Source organism: Sinocyclocheilus rhinocerous, unplaced genomic scaffold (genome assembly GCF_001515625.1).
Source record: "Sinocyclocheilus rhinocerous isolate Xijiao unplaced genomic scaffold, SAMN03320098_v1.1 scaffold848, whole genome shotgun sequence".
Lineage (NCBI taxonomy): Eukaryota > Metazoa > Chordata > Actinopteri > Cypriniformes > Cyprinidae > Sinocyclocheilus > Sinocyclocheilus rhinocerous.
Genome location: NW_015664186.1, coordinates 1,269,915 through 1,283,384, shown reverse-complemented (window position 1 = coordinate 1,283,384; position 13,470 = coordinate 1,269,915). Strand labels below are relative to the sequence as shown.

General features: G+C 38.0%; 1 protein-coding gene across 1 annotated transcript; it reads left to right on the top strand.

Moving 5' to 3' along the window:
• Positions 1–329: 329 nt before the first annotated feature.
• On the top strand, positions 330–8,978 carry LOC107729830 (PDZ domain-containing RING finger protein 4-like). The gene is made up of 7 exons (XM_016540535.1): positions 330–340; positions 422–524; positions 2,952–3,050; positions 4,618–4,680; positions 5,712–5,813; positions 6,289–6,405; positions 6,598–8,978. The coding sequence occupies exons 1-7, from the start codon at positions 330–332 to the stop codon at positions 8,191–8,193; spliced, it is 2,091 nt and encodes a 696-aa protein (XP_016396021.1). The 3' UTR covers positions 8,194–8,978.
• The last annotated feature ends 4,492 nt before the right edge of the window (positions 8,979–13,470 follow it).

Genomic DNA, 13,470 nt, shown 5'->3' with positions numbered 1-13,470 from the left:
AGCTTTCCAAGTGCTTCAGTTTGTCCGATAAGGCATGCGTCTGGGGATGATAGGCCACATCTGATTATTTAGCTCCTTATGCGCATGTGTTTTGTTTGGATTTATTTATGCTAATCTGATTGTCTGGCTACAACTAAGCAAAATCGTGTGTGTGTGTGTGTGTGTGTGTGTGTGTGTGTGTGCTTTGCACAGATTGCTTAGGATCTTGGAACAGTGCATTTGCAATTGTACCCCAGCTTGATGTGTTAACAGATTAATGATTACTGTTTGTAATTACATGCGTCCCCAGACTACAAACAAAATCTGTTATCTTTTGTGGAGTATAATGCATGGCTTCAGGGTTGGTCTATAGTTCAGGCATATCAGGCATAAAACTAACCTAGTGTATAATGTTGGTTTCTCGCGTTCTCTCTTTCTCTAGTTGTCATTCCATTCAGACTATGGAGCATGACTATTTTGATTGTCCAGAATATGTGGCCAGTACTCAGGCAGAGGTGGACAGGGCAGTTGAATTCGAGTGTGAGGTAAGTAAAATGCTTTCTGAAACAATTTGAATAGTGATGTATATATACCTGGGGTGACCCGATAATTAATGATCAGCCCATCTATTTACACCTGACCTTACATGCATCTCAAATGTTTGGGACATAATGGAGTGATTGAATAAATCATTACAATATAAATCACTGTCAAAAAAAAGAAAGAAAAAGAAGTACATTTTATTCAAAAGGAATACATAAATATATATAAACAAGAATACTTCCTTATCTATACTGTGGTGTTTTAAAATAAATAAATACATCCATTTAAATTAAATGTTAACAGAAAGAGTTTTATGGTCACAGGATGTGTTGGTTTCATTTAATTAGTCTCACCACAATTGTGACACTTTGCTCAGTGTTCAGTTTTATTTTAGTTGTGGAAATAAATGAATAAAAAATGTATCAAAACCATTTAAATTTTAATTAATTATTTTTATAAATACAGCTATTTTTATTGCATGCTTCACATAATTTACAACATTCAGTTAGCAGATTTATTTTTATCCAGAAGGAATACATAAACATACTGTACATAAACACATGAAATACATGAATACTTCCTTATCTATTTTGTATTATTATTATTTACATACCATTATACTGTTGTTATTTATGTATTATTTCAATAAATAATCTGAATTAAATGTTGACAGAAAGAGTTTTATAGTTAGAGGATGTACTGGGTTCATTTAATTGTGAAAACCTCAAAAATAAGAGTTTCAAAAAGGCATTTTCCTTCGCTATTAATGATTCAAAGTAGCATGTTACAGATGGAGAACCCTCAAACGATGCCATTATCACTTTGGCTAATAAACAGGGGGGCAGATTAGACTCCACTGAGGTGTAATTAGTTTGATTTTAGTGGCATTAATGTTCTTTCCTACTGGATCTTGTGCTCCTTTTGGAAAAACAAATGCATAAGTGTTAATGAATCCTTATTATTATTTGTAATAATTGAAGGATAGCTTGTCAACAGATGTTTCATCAAAAGAGTGAGATTTTGGGATATTTTAATTTTTTTGTACAGTAAAGTTTTTCTGTTAGCAAATTAGTGCCGTATTTTCATTCTTGGATCTGTTTTGCAAAGTAAATCAAAATTGCATAGTGCATAAGTAGCTACAGTATATGCAGGATTTATAAGCAGTGATAACTGTCCTCCATGGGTCCTGCATTAGTCTGCATTGCTTCATGCCCGGATGAGCCTCTTCCATGCGAGATAACTTCAGTCTGTCCATCACGAGGACATCCTTCATATCATGCCAAGAGGAAAGTCTGACAGAACCACTTTAGCTCTCCGAACATGGCACATTATCCTGGATTAATACTATGATCTATAAAATTATCACTGTGATTTGCCAGTTTCATCGCCGGCTGCACTAGTTTAAGGGAGATTGTGTGGATTACTTTGCTCAACGGGTTGGTTGATCCTTTTTGATGAGCATGTGGTCTGAACAATAGACTTGCAGAAAATATGAAGTATCGCTGAGCTTCTCGAGCAGATCAATATGAAGCCACATTAAAGCTGCTGGTGATGAATTGCATCCATTTTGCAGACTGACAGTAACCCAGATTCAGCTGAAATACGAGAGTTAGATGTGGCTGTGAACATGTTGGTATCTCATTTTTAGAAATTATTTGCCAAATAAGGACACTTGACAGTTCGGTGTATGTGTTCGTGGAAAAAAAGGATAAACCTCATATAGTGGAGGTGGTAAATCTAGTTAATGTTGGAGGGTGGGGTAGATGATGTATGACGCAAATGCTCGGTCAGGACCGTCGACCTATAAATGAGTCGTTCTGCCTGACTGAACTGAGGCCGGTGTTACTGGGATGTCGAGCTGTGGCTAACTGCTTTCTTTTGACAGATGAATGTCTCTCAGATGCAGTCCTGTCACTTGCACCAGGCTTCAGTCTTGACATATAACCCCCTCTGCCTGCTTGATTATATCATATTTCAGGGGGGCGCATCTTTTTGTAGGACACGTTTGATGTTCTTTGTAAGCGAAGGAACCATTGCTGGTCATCATTTTCATTCTAATTTAAAGCCAAACATTTAAGATGACTTTACTACTCTGAAACAATGTAATCGGTTGTTGAGTTTAGAAGCTTAGAAGCGTTTTAATTAACGAAACTGAAGTGAAATGTACTGAGCTGCAGTATTTTCTTACTAGTTGCTTTCGAAAGAAAATAAATGGCTTGAAAATTAGCGTAAAGGTCTTAAGGAGCTATGAGTTTAGTTGAGCTAGTTCATAGTTGCACATGTTTCTGTTCATACTGGATGTCTGTTCCTCTTTCTTGCCCTTGAAATACAAAAGAAAAAGGAAGCTATATGGTTGTGTTAGGTTTGAACTGAATGAATGTGATGATGACTCGTGTATTTTAATTTATCTGCATGTTTGTGTGTTACAGGAGGTGGAGCTCTGTCGAATGAACAGCCAGGAAAAGCTGGGTCTTACTCTCTGTTACCGCACTGATGATGAGGAAGATATAGGCATTTTTGTTGGCCAGGTGGGTAGTTATAATTTTTTTGCAATTGTAAAATTGTGATCATCATTTTGACATTTTGACATTTTATTTTTTTATTTTATTCAATTTCTTTTGAAGTTTATTGCTGGAAAAAAATCAGGGTTTTAAAATTGACTTGCACATATCCAAAAATTGGTAAAACTGTTGTAAAACTGGTGATGGATGGACAATAAAATAGTTCATGTTGTCCACGTTCAACATTTTCTGAAGGTTAATCATCTCCTTTAACAAACCATGTGTTGAAAAATAAAAAAGGTGACTTTTTTAATAGTTTCAGACTCTATTTTGTAGTTTTTAATGCAGCAGTTCAATTTACAGACAAAGACCTACTGAAAATGAACTGAATAATGTGTTTAGAACGAAGAATGGTAATTTTGTGATCTGTGTTTAATTCATTAGCAGACGTTGAAGTCACCTGTAAGATGTGGCATCAAATTTGATGCAGGCAATCAAATTAATAGGACCAAATCCTTTTTAACAACAATTTAAATTTTCTGAAAAGTAATTAAAAGATAAAAGCTCAGTTGAATCCATTCTCATTGTTCCACATCACTGTAGACCTTCACTGAAATTAAAAGTGTTTAATATGGAAAGTTGTCCTGTTTTCCAAAGTTCATATGGCAGACGAAAGTCTACCAGGACTGAGCCAAGCATGAAGAGAGCAAGTCAAGTTTGGCTAATAATTCCGCATACAAACAGTTCTTTGTCAGTGTTTTAATTGCTGATTTTAATTAGCAAGGCATGGACCCCCCCCCCATTGCACTTTTTTTTATCTCTCACCTACTTTGACATACCAAAGGAAAACAAAGGCTGAAAACAGGGACTGCATTTCGACAGAGAGAATTCTACTTTATTGTACAGATGTTGCCTGTTCTTACACCATTTCACGCTCAGAGATATGTAAATGTGGAGCACCTGTCATTAAACAAGTTGAATCGCTTCTCCTTTTTGTATCATCTCCAGAAAATGTATCATAAACAACCTACAGAAAAGTTCTATTCATACATGTCTGTCGGGTGTGTCGGGGGTGTTAACAGGATGTTATGTTTGCATAACATCCTGTTATGCAAATATTAGTCATTAAAAATGCATTTATGCATATAATGCTCGTTGATGTACTGCAATGATGTTTTCTCCCTCTTCTATCAGCATGTCTCTGATATGTGATATATCATTTCAGAGGAAGAAAAGTTAACCAGCATAGATTCTTATATAAATTCTTATAAGGAATATGGTTGTTTTAATTAGCATGCTGAATATATAAATATGTATTACTTTTGGGGGGAGAAGCAAGAAAAATATTCCCACGTCCTTCATATATTCTGCAGTATTCACTTCCAATCATTATATATTATATGGGGGCATTATTTTGCCTTCCTTTGTAAATAGTCTGAAAGGAATTGATTTTTCTGATTTTAGAAAAGATATGCAAATGAATCTATTACAATATTGAATTCTTTTTGTGGTAAGTCAGGGAATTATTGCTGGTGTGTTCTGATGAATTATGACAATTTACATATTGATGCCATGTTTGTTGTGCTGTTGATAGGTCGAGCTCAACAGCATAGCTGCGAGGGATGGACGCATCAGAGAGGGAGACAGAATTTTACAGGTGGGATACATTTAATTTTGTTACACACATTTACAAGTGCTCATTCACAACCAAATTGTACAACAAGGTATTTCCATCATCCTATGAATCCAGATTATGGTCTTGATGATGTGGTAGTGTGTCCAAAATTCTGGTAACACGCTGGATTCATTGGTGTAAAATGAAAAATATTTCTAATATTTTTTTTTTTACTTGCCAAAATGTTCTTGCTTGCAGTGTACTCATACTATGCTTATTTGGAATGTTACGTTATAAATTCATATAAATTCAAAATTCATTTTGTTTTACCTTTAATCATAATTTAAATAAATATATATCAACATAAAGCAAAATGTATTTAAAATGTATTAATATAATGAATTCTCACTGTATATAGTGGTATGTGTGTGTCTACAAATCTTGAACAAAAGTAGTAAGCTGCTAGTAAGTCAACTGGAAAACCATGATAAATTGCACTTTAATATCATTTTTAAATGGTTCTGCTTTTGCAGAATGTAGACCAAGTTGGTGTGACATTCAGCAGTGACAGTAGGGTTAAAGGTTTGGAGAATTTATGAGCAAAAGAAGATAACGAGAGAGCGAAATACAAAGGACACAAGGCATCTGTGGATGTAACAGTGAGGGAGATGAATACAGTGGTTCAGTGCACGTCTGTCTCACTCTCTCCACCCCTATTATCTTCTTTTGACAGTGCCATTACTCTATAGAAGAAAAGATGAACGGCACCTGTCAAAGGCTGCTTAATTGTGTGTCTGGGCGTGTACCGCCACAACAGCTTTTTATAAATGCTGTGGCTCCTGCAGCCCAGTCGGCAGTCTTAGTAATCGATGCAAAGTCTCTCCTCCAATAAATGCATAATTGACTGGAGGTTGTTATCTCAGAAGGGGGGCCTAGTTTTGGGGTGGGTGAGGAAATGCAATTTTGCTCCGCTTCTGTCATTGATGAAGTGTGCTTCCGGTATGAAAATCCTGACACTCTGTCATTATCTTTGTGTGTATGTAATTATCTCTCTGTGTCCATATTTCCTCCAGATAAATGGTCATGACGTGCAGAACAAGGAAGAGGCTGTCGCGCTCCTCTCAAATGAAAATTCCAGATCTATAGTGTTACTTGTCACCAGACCTGAAGGACAGGTAAGACTGGTAGCCAATCTTAACCCACATTAGTGCCACAGTTCTCTTTGTGTGGCATTTTAATGTAAATGTTTTTGTGAGCCAATCACCTGAGCCATAAATGCCATGTAACTTCTCTAGCACCACATGAAAATGATGCTGATCCCAAAACCCTTCACTAGTGACAATCCTGAGCTTTGATGTCAAAGGCAGCGAACAGCGAAAACTATAAAGTCAGTTTAATGCTTTTAAGAGCAAAATATCTACCAAAGTATAATGAGATATTTCTGATTCATATGACCCTTGCAAAAAAAAAATAAAAAATAAAATTATTCCACCAGAAATTACGCACCTGTTTTAGAATGGCCATCAAAGTAAAAAATATCCTTTTTGTTGTTATGTCATCTACTATGGCATCTAATAGTCATGAGATGCCAAACCTTGACCCTTTGGTTTGTCCAAAAGTTGTGAACCCTACTGGGATCTTATCTCTTAGATGGATGGAAGCTGGCTTGATGAGGACCATCAAGATTTCCTAGAGGAGCTGAAGATGGAGATTTTAGAAGAACAGAAAAAAGAGGGAATTCTTCAAACAGCAGGTTGTGTAAAGCGGGTAAGTGTGACCATATTTGCCTTTTATAAAGAATATCTCTTTGGATTTGAGACTTTAGTCTTTGTAACTTTACAGATCTTCTTTATGCACCAAGAGCTTGTAACACTCCAAAGAGAAAGGAAAAATTGAAATTGCATCATATGACCCCTTTAAGACACGCATTAAGGGGTTGTGTCTGTTCTTGTTTTGCAGTCTAAAAGATATGAGGATGCCTCGGCAAGTACTGATACAGCAACATGTTCCTCTACCATTCTGGAGAAGGACAGTGGCATAAAATGCAGCTTTGAGGACAGCTCTGAACATGAATTGCTCTCTCATCCCCAAACACGGACTCAAAAACAACTTCGGGACAGGTGGGAAGCGGGCTCGCATTTGGTTCCTATGGACACCGTTTGCTTAACCAGGCAGGAGAAGGGTCAGGAGGGCAGGTTGAGCGAGAATGGGGTGGAGTGTGACCATTTTCAGCAACTACTGGAGCTCAAGTGCCAGATCCGTAATGGTGGAGAATGCGGGTTGGTCTACAGACGAAGCAGTACTATTGAGTGCAGCCTGACGGAGCAGGGCGGAAGCGGAGTGGCACGGGAGCTGCACATGCTCAACGAAGAGCTGCGCAGCATTGAACGTGAGTGCCAGAGCATCATGCAAGCCCACCAGCTGCGCAGGAGCAAGCACGACTCTCCTCGAACGGATAAAGAAAGTCGACTGCGTCGTGGCAAGCTTGCGGATATTAACGAGCATCCTGAGAGACTACAAAGTGAAAAGCTCAGAGATAAAGACAGCTCTAGTGCCTACAATACAGCTGAAAGTTCCCGTTCAACTCCACCGGGAACAGAATGTTCACCAGATCACTCTCTACAGCGTCGAGTCCATCTGACCAATCAAAGGAACCTTCGGAGTACCCAACAACTGCAGAGTCCCTACAGTAGTCCCATCTTGTCATTACCCAGCCAAAGTAGCCCTATTTGCAGTCGTGCCCATACATACACCAGCTCCACACCACCCTTACAGACCCCCATCACCAGTCCTGGTTCACAAGGACCCAGTCAGGCCTTCTCCAGCAGCTTGGAGCAAAGCCCCAGCAACCCTTCGGAATCAGACCCAGCGCTTCCAGCTGATGATGAGCGCTGTGAGAAAGAAAGAAACCGGAATAGGGTTGCAACTGCTCGGCCTTACCATTCGCCCTACCACAGCAACACCACAACCCAGCCTCCCAGCACACGACACTACCAGAGTTACCTACAGCTCCTACAACAGCATTCCTCTTCCTCTCTTGAGTGCTCCCAGAGCCAGCTTAGCCTCCTCAGCCTCCGTGGACGGCCTGGTCCCACGCCACCTGGCCGACTTGAATGGAAGGTCAAAGTGCGAGCAGACGGAACCAGGTATGTGGCACGTCGGCCCGCACGAGACCGCATCCTGCGCGAACGAGCCTTACGGATCCGGGAGGAACGCAGCGGTGGGATGACTACAGATGACGATGCAGTCAGCGAGTTGAAAATGGGTCGGTACTGGAGTAAAGAAGAACGCAAGCAGCAGCTAGCACGGGCTAGAGAACAGCGGCGCAGGAGGGAGTTCATGCAGAGGAGCCGGCTTGAGTGCCTCGGGGAGACCATGGGGACGGCAAGTGGAGAGGTCAGCATCCTGGAGCTCAGCCATAAGAAGATGCTGAAGAAACGAAACAAGAAGATCCTTGACAACTGGATGACCATTCAAGAGCTCATGAGCCATGGAGCACGAGCACCCGAGGGCACCAAAGTTCACAATGCCTTCCTTTCTGTCACCACAGTTTAGTGAAGTACATGACCCAAGGCTGTCTCGGTTTATGTACTTGCCTCATTCCAAGTGGCCATTTTATAAAGGTGAAGATGCAGATATTTTTCATGTTTTGTGAAACTGAGTAATACTTTGTGAATACTCATTTAAACTAAACTCTTCAAGAAATGTGAATGGTCAAAAACTCTTTTGATATATTGACACGTTGACACTACCGTTACAGACCTCGCCGTGTTTTCGTACTAGAATGTATAAAAGACAGTTTTAATAGGATTTTACGCACTACATTGTGGTTTAATGTAGTGTTTCTTTCCATGCATTTGCATTTGTATTTTATAAATGGCAAGTTTTCATGCGATATAAAATACAATACTTGAATACGGGCTTTTGCTGCCATTACATCTTTTAAATCTGAAATATAAATATCTGTAACTGTTCTTATCAAGATCTTCATGGGTAAAGGTCTTCACTGCAGTTTAATGGGTTTACAAGAGTCGTTTGACATACTGCACGATGTTACCATTTTAATGATATTGTATAAAATACGTACGATTTTTGTACTGTTCTGTATGAACATTATTTATATTTTTGAGTCTAATAAGTTATCTTATTCCATCTTTATAATGCCAAATGACTTGGAGTTTCTACCACTCTCATTGTGCCTTGTATAGAGGCTCATTTTTCTACCACAGGTTGTGAAGAGACACCTTGAGTAATCTTGCTGTCATGTTTTTAGTCTCTTTTTGATGTGTAAAACAACTTTGTAGCCAGGTCTATATGTTCTAGGTGTGCTACATGAGGAAAAACGGATAATAAATTATTGTTATATAACTTAAAAATTTGTCTTGTAATCCTTCCTTCTCAAATAATGGTTTCCAGGCTTTCCAGTTTTGTTCAGCATACAAATATATTTGTAGCTTACAGCTTTGATTGATTGGTTTCTTGATTGACTGCTTGAAGTAATTAACCTTGGGATCAAGAACTGCATTGCTGAGATAAACTGCGATTATATCATTAGATTCAGACAACATTGGCATTTGTCCGATTCGCATCTCACCCAAATACCACACCTGCCATTGTTAAACTGACATCCTGACAGACGGTTGCATTAAAATCAAATCTGTTTGACTGTAAATGTAATTCTTTGCATAAATACCTAAATGTTTGTTTTGATGTCAGACCATCAAACACTGCACTCTATTTAATGAAAAAAAAAATGTTCTTAACTAGTAATTTTGTTGGTAAAATGTATCTAAACAGAAGCAAATATTGCTTAATTAGCTGTTAAGATATTATGTTTACTTTTCTTACCCAGTTAATGAATTGTTCAGTCTTATTTTAGGCATAATCCACACGAAATTGTTATATTTATAGTTAAATGCTTAATTTGCTAATAGTGGAAAAAATTAATTTAAAGAATGCATCTGATGCAATTTTGCTCGCACAAGTAAATTAGTCATTTTAAGGATGTTGAAAACCAGACAAAATGCCAATTAAATATGACAGTATGACACAAATACAGTTAAATATATTAATCTAGAATCCTATATGAATACATAAAAAGATCATTTGATATTAGTTTGGTAATATGTGCAGATTATTTTTACACTGATTGTTCTGAATGGATGAAAGCTGCCTGAGGTTGTTAGGATGGTTTGTGTGTGAGGGAGGTTGGAGGCTTTTTGAAGTCTAATGTTTTTCATCTTTGGTATGAATGTGTGCTGCATGTAAAGACCTGTCCGCCTCTGTTTCAAAGTGATAACGTTTCCGTAGGTCTCATGCACGGGTGCCATAAACCTCAGCTGCATTGAGTCGCTTGAACACTGATTTCATTGAGACCCTTTTGAACACATCCCTATTGTACTGTCGGGGTTCAAAACACTATAGGCACCAAATATGAGTAAAAATTGACTTTAGCAAGTAAATAAAGCAGTTATTTACCAGTTAGCTGGTAATTTTTTAAGGAATTACAATATTCTAACTAAGAATCTATCCATAATCACTTGTGTAATACAGCTGATAGAAAGCTCTTTTGTGTTACTGATTAATCAGAAGGAGTGCCAACAAAATGTATGCCACAGGAGCTCAGAATACATTCTTGAATTCTCAGCATGTGGAGGTTTGTGTGTTTCTCATCATAAATCCTCTCCATTAGCTGTTCAATCTTTAGATTCTTTCCATCTTTCATGTTTTCAATCTTCAGCCTAAGCTGAACTCTCAGTTTTATAAACTTCTCCTAATTACTAGAAATTGCTCCTCCTGCATGTCTTGAATTACGGCCCTGATGTGGAAGGATATTCTCTCAGAATGAATATGGCGAAAATATGCTGTATTATGTATGTGTGCCAGTCGTTTACCTCGTTAAGGTTCTCTTGCACATTTATTTATTCATAAATGCTCATTATGACTGACAGAGCAGAGACTTGTGAAATGAGAGAAGGGATATCAAAGCAAGTGCCTTTTTCCTCTCGCCGTCTCTCTCTCTCGCTCTCCCTACTTTACTACAAAGAATAATGGAAAGCACTGCTGTCAGTCTATGGGATATTCGCACTTCACCTAGAAGAAGAGCTTAATCTACTTTAAAATAATAGTGCACCCAAAAAAAAAATGAAAATTCTGTCATCATTTACACACCCTCACAACAATCATAACCCATGTTGCTTTCTTTCGTGCAGCATCATTAAAATAGAGGTCAGAAACCTCGACATTGCCGTTTGTCCATTTAAAGTCCCATTTTTCTTGTTAACTGCTGAAAAAAATCCCTCAACCCAACCAAGAATCATTATCCATCCATCCATCCATCCAACTAACCAACCAACCAAGAATCTTTATCTATCCATCCATCCATCTGAAAATCCATATCTATCCATCCATTTGAGTATCCATCCAACCAACAATATCTATCTAATCCATCCACCCACCCATCTAACTAACTAACTAACTAACTAACTAACTAACTAACTAACTATCTTTATCTATCCATCCATCCATCTGAAAATCCATATCTATCCATCCATTTGAGTATCCATCCAACCAACAATATCTATCTAATCCATCCACCCACCCATCTAACTAACTAACTAACTAACTAACTAACTAACTAACTAACTAACTAACTAACTAACTAACTAACTAACTAACTAACTAACTAACTAACTAACTAACTAACTAACTAACTAACTAACTAACTAACTAACTAACTAACTAACTAACTAACTAACTAACTATCTATCTATCTATCTATCTATCTATCTATCTATCCGACAGTCTTTATCGATCATCCATCCATGCATCTGTTGACTATATATATATAGAGAGAGAGAGAGAGAGAGAATTATATATTATATATCACCAATCACAATCAAGTATTTGTTTAATAAAACTATACCTATATATAAATATGGTTTGTAAAAGATTTTCCACTGAAAAATTACTGCAAGTTGGGAACAACATGAGTAAATAATAGCAACAAGAACACGACTTTGTGAGTCTAGACAGACTGAATACACAGTATATCTCTCCTGATACTGTGTAATGACTTTTCATTTCTGGGGTGTAGAGTGTCACATTCCTTTTGAGTTTTTGGTGTACTTGAGCTGAACTCTGCAGTATTAGATTTTTTCCCCCTGTAACGTCTCTTTGCATGCTTTTTGAAGCTCCAGCTCTCAGAGCTCTCTAAGCCCGTTGGGAGAGCAGGGACATGAGAGAGCATGACAGATTTAATGGGGTGAATCCAAAAACAAGGGCAGATGAAAAGACAAAAGAACAGAGAGCTGACAGTGTGGGAGGAGCAGTAGTGTGTCTTTTTTACATGACCATCTTCTGACTTTGATGATGGACACACAGTCTGTGAAACTGCCCTGTGGACTTTTGTTGCTTTCTGGCATTTTTAACGAGCTGTCAGACACAGCACCGCAAACTTGAGTTTATAAGAAATAAGATGGAGGTGACAAGTTGATAGATAAATTCAGGTCAAATCAGTACTGTTATTGTTAACTAAAACTATGTGTTTTGAAACTACCATATTTGAAAGCTAAGTCTTGAACGTCTGAAACAGTGTCTGGCATAATTAAAGGCTTATACGGGGTGCCTCAGTTTGTCTCAATGGAATGTGATTGTTTCATGTGTGACTCAATAGTGTAAGTGGGTCCGTTCGAAGACAGAGATCCTACACATTGTAAGACATCAGTGCCCATGTTGAGATTCATTGAACAATAGCTCTTAATCCCACAGTAAGCAACTGTTTGTGCATGGAGATCGAGTCAACCTGAAAATAAGGCAGTACTCCTCCAAACACGGCTGCAACTCTAATCCTCCACACAGCAATACAGATTCATGTTTCATATTCAGCAAAGCAACACTTGCGCACACTGAGAACAAAAGGAATAATTTGCAGGCAAGCAGGGATAATTGTACAGACAGAAGTCAGAGAAAAAAATAGACAAGGACAAGGACAGCTGTAGATCTTGGCAGGTTGGGTGACTTTGTGTCACGTAAAGGTGCATTCAAACTGCAGCGTAAAATGATCTGAAAGGAATAATTCGCCCAAAAATAAACATTTGCTGAAAATTTACCTTCAGGCTATGTAGGTGAGTTTCTTTCTTCTTTAGAACAGATTTGGAGAATTTTAGCATTGCATCACTTGCTCACCAACGGATCATCTGCAGTGAATGGGTGCCGTCAGAATGAGAACCCAAACAGCTGATAAACACTTCCTCCAGTGAATAAGTCCTGTTGTTCTCTCACATCAAAATCCACTTCCATATTGTTTTCACTTGTGAATGTTTCTTGATCTGTGCATATTTCTCTCTTAATTCAGACAAGATGACTTTTTAACTTGAGAAAGCAACATCATGGACTTGTATTTTAGCCAGAACCAATTATTTGAAGTTAAAAACATCTTAATGGTGGATTTGTTTCTTACAAACACACAGTTTTTTACTTCACAAGACGTTAATTGATGGGCCACAGACGTATGGATTATTTGTGGATTGTTGGGATGTTTTTATCAGCTGTTTGAACTCTCATTCTGATGGCACCCATTCACTGCAGAGGATCCACTGGTGAGCAAGTGATGTAATGTTACATTTCTCCAAACCTGTTCCGATGAAGAAACAAACTCATCTAAATATTGGATGGTCTGACGGTGATTACATTTTCATTTTCAGAATTGGTGATTTTAGCAACATGAAAGGCAGCGGCTGATGTCCAGTAACAAAGTTGAGGAAAGTTTAATTTTGTGCAAAAAAAAAAAAAATCAGTAATGCACGATGGAGGGCATTCATTTCTAACTTT